General features: G+C 38.6%; 1 protein-coding gene across 1 annotated transcript; it reads right to left on the reverse strand.

Annotated features, from left to right (window-relative positions):
* Positions 1-6,481: 6,481 nt before the first annotated feature.
* On the reverse strand, positions 6,482-7,754 carry LOC140974737 (zinc-finger homeodomain protein 11-like). Its single transcript, XM_073438220.1, has one exon. It carries the CDS (start codon positions 7,559-7,561, stop codon positions 6,668-6,670), a length of 894 nt encoding a protein of 297 aa, XP_073294321.1. The 5' UTR covers positions 7,562-7,754; the 3' UTR covers positions 6,482-6,667.
* Positions 7,755-8,384: the final 630 nt, after the last annotated feature.

The raw sequence follows: 8,384 nt of genomic DNA on the forward strand, positions 1-8,384 counted from the left end.
GTGCAATCCTTCCACAAGGAAGAAAGGGTGACGTAGGAATATTGAAGTCTCCGAACATCCAGAAACAAACATGTACAGATTTACATTTCAGTCTACCTGCATTTACTTTCTGTTTGATAACCCAATTGTTTTTTTATTTAAGCCATTTTTATTCAACCTATTTTCACACAGTTTCCACTGTTGACTTGCTAAGAACCCAACTGACAAGAATTTAATTTCATTGTTGTTAACACAACCGAAATATTTGTAAATTATTGAGATTATTTATCACTCCTTCTTAATTAATATCATATCTTAACAAAATGTATATTAATGGACTAAAACTATAAATGGACCGATAAATGATAAAAATGTAATTTATCAAAATTTAATATATCAAGAACAAAATATGTGAGCATATAATGATCCTTAGGTTTCATTAATATTTGGTGTAGTCGAGAGGAAGCAAAGTTTTTATTTTGATCCCATCGGCCCACCAACCACGTTTGTGTCCCATTGAACCCTGTTAAGCCAAGTATAAAGAACATTTCATATAAATTATCATAATATATACAATAGATCTCTAAAAATCTAAAAAAAAATTTAATATAGTCAATTCACTCAATTTTTCTGAAAAAAATTATTAATAGAATAAATGTTTTGATAAACTTTCACTTTGATAAATTTCATTCTCCATTTGAAAAGATATCCATCCATTTTTTCCAAGTAATTCACAATCGTGGAATGAGATGAAATACTTTATTGTCGATGTTGTTAATGAAGAAATCAGAAATTAAACGAAAGCTTTAGGAAAGAAGAATGAGATTTAGGTATTCTCTATTCTTTGAGTCACATAGATTCATGAATTATAAATTTATATTAGTTCAATTTACACTATTATTCAAAATTATTAGTATCTAAGAAATTGGTTCGAGTTGGATGACTGTTTCGCCTTTAATAAGCATAGATTAATTAGAAGAAAATTTGCCACAAATTTTGATCGGACAACATGCAGCTAAGAATTGATTGTAAACATTCAATTTTGAACAACTAAGAATCAACAAAGTCACAAGCATTAACTAATAATAAATATAATCACGGCCATATTCTAAGACTTTCACATGTGAACCCTAAAAGTAGGAGTGTTAATTGGGTCGGTTGGGTCGGGTTTCAGGTCAATCCGTGAATTTTTTTTTCCAATCCGAACCCAACTCGAACCTGAACCAACCCGAAAACCTCCAACCCGAACACGAACCTGTCTAATCCGACTCAACCCGTCTAACCCGAATTTATTTATTTTTTTTAAAAAATAAATGAAAAAAATTCGAAAAAATAAAAAATAATAATAATATTTTAATTTAAACACATAATAACAAAATTTCTGATTTAAATTTGACAGTTTAATTGTAGAAAATTAAAAGTATATTTATTAAATCAAATAACAATTGTTAAAAAATAAAAAATATACAAAATAAATATTAAATGATGAAAATTTATTTCAAACATACAATATATAAAAATATAAGTAATATTTTCAAAAAAAAAAAAAATTCGTGTCAACCCATGACCCAAATCAAAACCCGTCTAACCTAACACTAACACTAACCCTAACCCTAACCCGAACCCGAACCCGAACCCGAAAAACCCCAACCCGAACTTTATTTTTTTCGTGTTAGGTCGTGTCAGATTGACGAGTCGGATCGTGTTGTATTTTCCCACCCATACCTAAAAGGGAATCTTCAAATATGAAACTCTACGCACGTCTATCTCTTGGTAGTTAAATAACAATTTAATAATAAATAACAAAAATATCGAAACTAATTATTAAAATAATAGAACATAAATACAAAAAAAAAGGAGATATTTTTTTGCCAGCCAAAAGCAATATTTAAAAAAGATGTCAGAGATATGCAATAATGTCAACATGTAGCATAAACATATAGGACACATCAAAGCCAAAAATAATAATAATAATTCCAACAAATCCAAAAAAAATTAATAACTAAATAAGCTTTTCAATTTAATTTTTAAAAAATAAAATATGACGAAAACAAAGTAAAAATTGTCTATAGATTCTAATTGATTGGCCAACATTGTCTTAATTTTAATATAATAAGTTGTTTTTAATTTGTTTTATTTTTTACTCTTGATACGATCTGGGTGAAATGGACGAGCCGGGTCGGGTGCTCCACCGGATCTGCTATCAAGATAATGAAGGAAATAAGAGCAAGGGAGAGTATATCTGTGATGAAGATATATCTCTGTAATATGGCTCCAGCTGTAACATGCACACAAGGAAAGAAACTCGTGAATGGGCGCCGGAGGGGTGTCCGGCGTGGCCACTCCGATGCCTACCGGTTAGAATGCCTACCGGGGGCTTATATAAGAGCCCGGGCGTCTGGTTGCCCGGAGAGTAGAGCCCGGGCTTGCACCTGCCCGGCTTCAGAAGAATCCATCCTGCAGATTGACCCTGATTTAGGAATCCATCTGATATCCCGGGTCATCCATGACCCGGGCTCTTACAGGGGTATCATCACACATCCCTTAAATAGTCGGGCTAGAGTCATACTCGTTGTCCTGATTAGTCATGCTTGGATTCCCAAAGAGATGATCAATCTGGTTTTATAAAAACATCGGGGGCTTCATGTCTCCCGGAGATGGGATGAGGAGCCGGAGTCTCGTGTCTCATGGACTTGAGATAAGATGTCGAGGCCTCGTGTCTCCCGGACTTTGCATAAGATGCTGGGGCCTCATATCTCCCAGTCTCGAAATGGTTGAGGTGCGGAGCCTCGGGCCAGGGTACGGGTCCCTGGACTTATAAATAACCAAGGTGCGGAGCCTTGGGCCGGAGAACATGTCCCGAGACTTGAGAATGTCGAGGTGCGGAGCCCCGGGCCAGGGTACGGGTCCCTGGGCTTATAAATAACCAAGGTGCGGAGCTTTGGGCCGGAGAACATGTCCCGAGACTTGAGAATGTCGAGGGGCGGAGCCCCGGGCCAGGGTAGAGGTCCTTGGGCTTATAAATAACCAAGGGGCGGAGCTTTGGGCCGGGGAACCTGTCCCGGGACCTGGGAGTGGTCGAGGTGCGGAGCCCTGAGCCAGGTTTGAGAGCCCTGGGCTTATAAATAACCAAGGGGCGGAGCTTTGGGCCGGGGAACATGTCCCCGGACTTGGGAGTGGTCGAGGTGCGGGGCCCCGAGCCAGGTTTGAGAACCATGCGCTTATAAATAACCATGGCGCGGAGCCTTGGGCCGGGGAACATGTCCCAGGACTTGGGAGTGGTCGAGGTGCGGAGCCCCGAGCCAGGTTTGAGAACCCTGGGCTTATAAATAACCAAGGCGCGGAGCCTTGGGCCGGGGAACATGTCCCAGGACTTGGGAGTGGGCGAGGTGCGGAGCCCCGAGCCAGGTTTGAGAACCCTGGGCTTTTAGAAAATATGCCGGGGCCTGATACCTCCCGGACTTTAAAGAATTTGCCGGGGCCTCATACCTCCCGGGCTTAAGACAATATGCCGGGGCCTCATGTCTCCCGGACTTTCAAGATTTTGCTTCTCCTGTTGTATTAGTTTTATTAAAAACCAAATCACTAACCTGGAAATACCGAATCTGAATTCATTTCTGATAGAGTGAAACTTCTCTGGTTGAGCTAAATTAGGTGACTAATATAGCTGTATGCTACTGAGTGCATAGCAAATGCCCTTCATGCCAATCCGTGATAGCTGCTGAGCTTTGAGCCCATATGAAATCCACAGATAAGATCTGAGTGCCGAGCTGGTCGGGCTTGTATGTTTGCCAAGCAGAGTTGGGCTTATTTTTTTAATGGAAACCATATATACGTCTTGAGCCCAAATTCCCACAGACGGCGCCAATGATGCGATCCGGGTGAAATGGACGGGTCGGGTCGGGTGCTCCACCGGATCTGCTATCAAGATAATGAAGGAAATAAGAGCAAGGGAGAGTATATCTGTGATGGAGATATATCTCTGTAATATGGCTCCAGCTGTAACCTGCACACAAGAAAAGAAACTCGTGAATGGGCGTCGGAGGGGTGTCCGGCATGGCCTCTCCGATGCTTAAGTCAGTGAATGACTCAACAAAATACCAATATAACCAAGTGATGGTTGTGATATTGGTGTAAGAGTGTAGGCAATAAAATGAATTGTAAATGTGAAGATGAAACCTGGTATTTATAGTAGGGGATGCACTGATGACCTCGGTCTGCGTGCTACCTACTAATTATAGTAGGGCGGCTGAATATACCCTATATTCTGACATGTCAAATCATACACTAGTCACATCCCGCCTGTCTGACTTTGTCAACCACTTGGATTAGTGTCAGAGATAAGACGGTCGCCCACATCCTATTCTGCTAGTGTACTCAAGTGCGGTGCTCATATCGAGGTGGCCCGGTTAGAATGCCTACCGGGGGCTTATATAAGAGCCCGGGCGTCTAGTTTCCCGGAAAGTAGAACCCGGGCTTGCACCTGCCCGGCTTCAGAAGAATCCATCCTACAGATTGACCCTGATTTGAGAATCCATCTGATATCCCGGGTCATCCATGACCCGGGCTCTTACAGGGGTATCATCAACTCCCATTTTCTCCATTGTTTTAAATTATATTTAAACATATAAATAATATCCAACTTCACGATAAAAGTGAGAGATGGATATATATCCACTTTTATCTAGTATTATTGATTTTAGTACTTCGACGAAAATTGAATTAAAAATACAAAAAACTATTATCATAACAAAATTTTGTGTCATGTCTCGAGATCAGAGTTAGCCGATGCTTGAGTTGTTTTACAATCACATAATCGAAAACGAAAAACCTTCTAATACAGTATAAACAAAAAATCAGTTTAGAACTCATAATCGAACGAAAAATTATCTTTACAACGAAAATTCTCGAAAGCGATAAAAACTACGCGGAAGCGTTTACAACGGAAAACCAAATAAAAGTTAAAATGAACATAAATTTGATTTAATTCGTCCATCACCAGCCCAAAACTCGTCATGTTCCTCTTCTTCTATCTGATCTTCAGGCTTATCTGGGGAGGAAGAGTTTGGAATGAGTGATATGGTCGTCACTCAGCAAGTGGTGACCGTTTGAGCACATACATACCAAATATACATGAATTGCGAATAAAAGCATACCATGCATAACATATTTCATATCATAAGCATATGTTGGCCTAGGCACCGAGATTCCTCTAATTTTAATAATTTACTGATATCAAACCCTAATTTTTACTTCTATAAGAGGGCGAAGTCGTATAATGGTTATAATTGCACCGTGTAAGGGCCATAAATATATCTCATATTGAGATTCTCGCTCATACCCAGTTAAATCCTCATAGTACCAAAACATAAAACATACGATTATCGTATCAAGAAAGGGTAGAAACAGAATAACGGTGCTCACTCGAAACTTTCAAAAACGAAATAATTCATATACAACATATTTTAAAACAAGCTCACTTACCTTAGATCTGGATGGAAAAAACGCGAAGGGCACTGCTTCTTGACTAGGATTTTCGAACCCTCATTGGATCTGGACTGTAACAGTGCTTCGCTACTCGATAGAACTTGGAATGCAAAAATTCAGCAGCACTTCGAGAGCAACTTTTCGAAAATATGGAATGTTTGAATGGTGTAAATTTCGAATGACCTAGGTGCGGTATTTATAAATGTGATGTGAAAATCTTATTAAAATTCGTTGAATCCTTCCAAAATTTCGAAATATTTCTTCAATAATTTCGAGATAATTATTCCATAATTCGATATGCTTCTTCCATACATAATATAATGTCATAAATTGAAAAACGTGTCCACCAAGAATATTTCAATTTCGAATTTTGACCTTGGACTAGGTGGTTGAATGTAGACTGTTTTCTTGTACAAATTCATAATGTGTCTAGACGTCACTGAAATTTTCTAGCTTCTTTGTTGAGAAAACTGTCTTGTATGTAATATTTCCTTCCAATTAGATTGATATACAACCTAAATTTTCGAATTATTATATGTATATTGCACTGGATTTCGAATTTCATGTATTTATTGGCTTGGAAAATTTTTGAATACAATGTATTATTTAATATTTTCAAATTTCTTATTATTTAACATAATACGAATAATTCGAAAAATTATATCTTATACATGTTTGTAATCACTTACTAGTTACAGGTCCAAAAAAGTTTGGGTTTTCACATTTTGAATAATAAAAAGATAGAAAACCAGATTTTGTATTTTTTATGCCGATGAAAACCGCAGTCGTCGTTACCTTCCGATGCGTAATACATAAATCCTCGAACTAACACAATAATACTTTTTATGACGATGAAAACTACAATTGCTACTTCCCGATATGCACGACATAAATCCTCGAACTAACATAATACTTTTTATGATGATGAAAACTACAATTGCTATTTTCCGATATGCACTACATAAATCTTCGAACTATCACAATAATACCAAAATCACGTTAACCAAGAAAACCGCACCGAACACCATTTTCCACTTTTTACAACGAGAGATTAAATATTAACTTTTCCAATTCAAGAATTAAAAAAAAAAAGGAGAGAGCTAAAACAATATTAATTCTTGAATTAATAATTATATTAGATTATGTATGTGAGTTACACATATTAAAAATGAAAATTAATTTGAAGTACCCCTTAATCTGCCTAATTAATCATATGTGAGGGAGATGAACAATTATTAGGAACATGAAAACGAACTCCTCCACCATTCTGAAAATGACCGCCATTAATATTACTGTTATCTTCGTTTTCCTTGTTGATTTTATTCTCCGACCTGTTCATTTCGCCGTTGATGTTAGCTCCGACGCAGTCCATTTTCCTCTTACCCGATGTGTTCTTGTTGTTGTGCATCCAGACCTTAAGCACCCCCTTCTCCACCCCGATTCCGCGGCAGAATTCTTCCACCGCCGCCCGATCGCATCCCTGCATTTTCCACCCGAGTTTCTCCGAGAAGTCTTGCATTTTCTCCTTCTGTTCATTGCTGAATTTCGTCCTGAACCGCTTTCTCCGAACCGGGTTCCCGGCGATCGGTGTCACCGGCGCCGCCTGGTGCGTCTGCTCCTCCGTCGCAACCGCGGAGCTGAGGGTCATCAGCATGTGCTGTGCGAGCTGGCAGTATGGCTGCTGCGGCGGGGGGGAGGGTGAGAGGGAGGAGCACCGCGGGAGGGGAGGCTGCCGGAAGTCGAGGAACGGAGGGTTGCTGACGTTGGTGGGGGAGGCATCCGCCGGATCCCGGCGGTGGAAGTTCCGGTGGCAACCACAAGCAGCGCAGGTCAGGGACGTGGGATCGCTGTTGGTAGAGGACGGGGAGAGCATGAACTCTCCGCAGCCGTCCACGGCGTGGCCGCCTAAGGCAGCTGCATGGTTCTTCATGCATTCTCTGTACGTCACCATCCCCAACAACGGCAGCGGCGGGCGGTGGTGCAGCTTCTTAACCGCGCCATTGTTGATGGATTGAATTTGTGTGGGCGGTGGTGGGGTTTCATTTCCAGAATCATCAGAGCTAGTAGATGGGGTTGAGGTTAAATCCAACTCCATAGATATTTCAAGAAAATTAATCAACAAATCTTGGAATTATGGTTCTTAAAGTTGAAGCTTGAAATGAAGGGCACTGAAAATGGTGAAAGCTGTCCTATTTAGGGATTTCAAATTTGGGATTATATGCAAATTTAAGGATTTCCTTTGGATGGGATTACAATTATCTCACCAACAATTATATATTCCACTTCTTTTGTTTCATTTAACTTTAATCATCACACACTAGTATTATAGTATATAGATACATACATATATAACTTATATTAAGGGTATATATGGATGATTTTAAATAAAGAGTAGGTCTTTTGTGAGACGGTTTCACGAATCTTTATCTGTGAGACATGTCAACCCTACCGATATTCACATTAAAAAATAATACTCTTAGCATAAAAAGTAATATTTTTTCATAGATGACCCAAATAAGAGATATGTCTCACAAAATACGATCCGTGAGACCGTCTCACACAAGTTTTTGTCTTAAATAAAATTTACTAAAATTGAAATGGTACGAAATAAAATAAACTTAAAAAATATGAAATGTGAAATTGACTAACTAAAGTTGATTTGTGTAATTATTAAAAAAAAATTCAACATCACACTAAAAACTCGACAAAAAATATATTTTTAGTAAATTTTAATTGAAAGTAAATATTTATGCACACATCGTGTGTAAACAGATATACATATGTATATAAAGGTAGCTTCGATGTTATATGTGGAGTCATTGTCTTCACATGGTTTGGATGGACAAGATTCACACACATATGTGATTTTAAACAAATTAGTGAACCTCATGTATGTGTGGCTAAATTTAATCCTTTGA

This window comes from Primulina huaijiensis, chromosome 4, assembly GCF_012295235.1.
Source record: "Primulina huaijiensis isolate GDHJ02 chromosome 4, ASM1229523v2, whole genome shotgun sequence".
Lineage (NCBI taxonomy): Eukaryota > Viridiplantae > Streptophyta > Magnoliopsida > Lamiales > Gesneriaceae > Primulina > Primulina huaijiensis.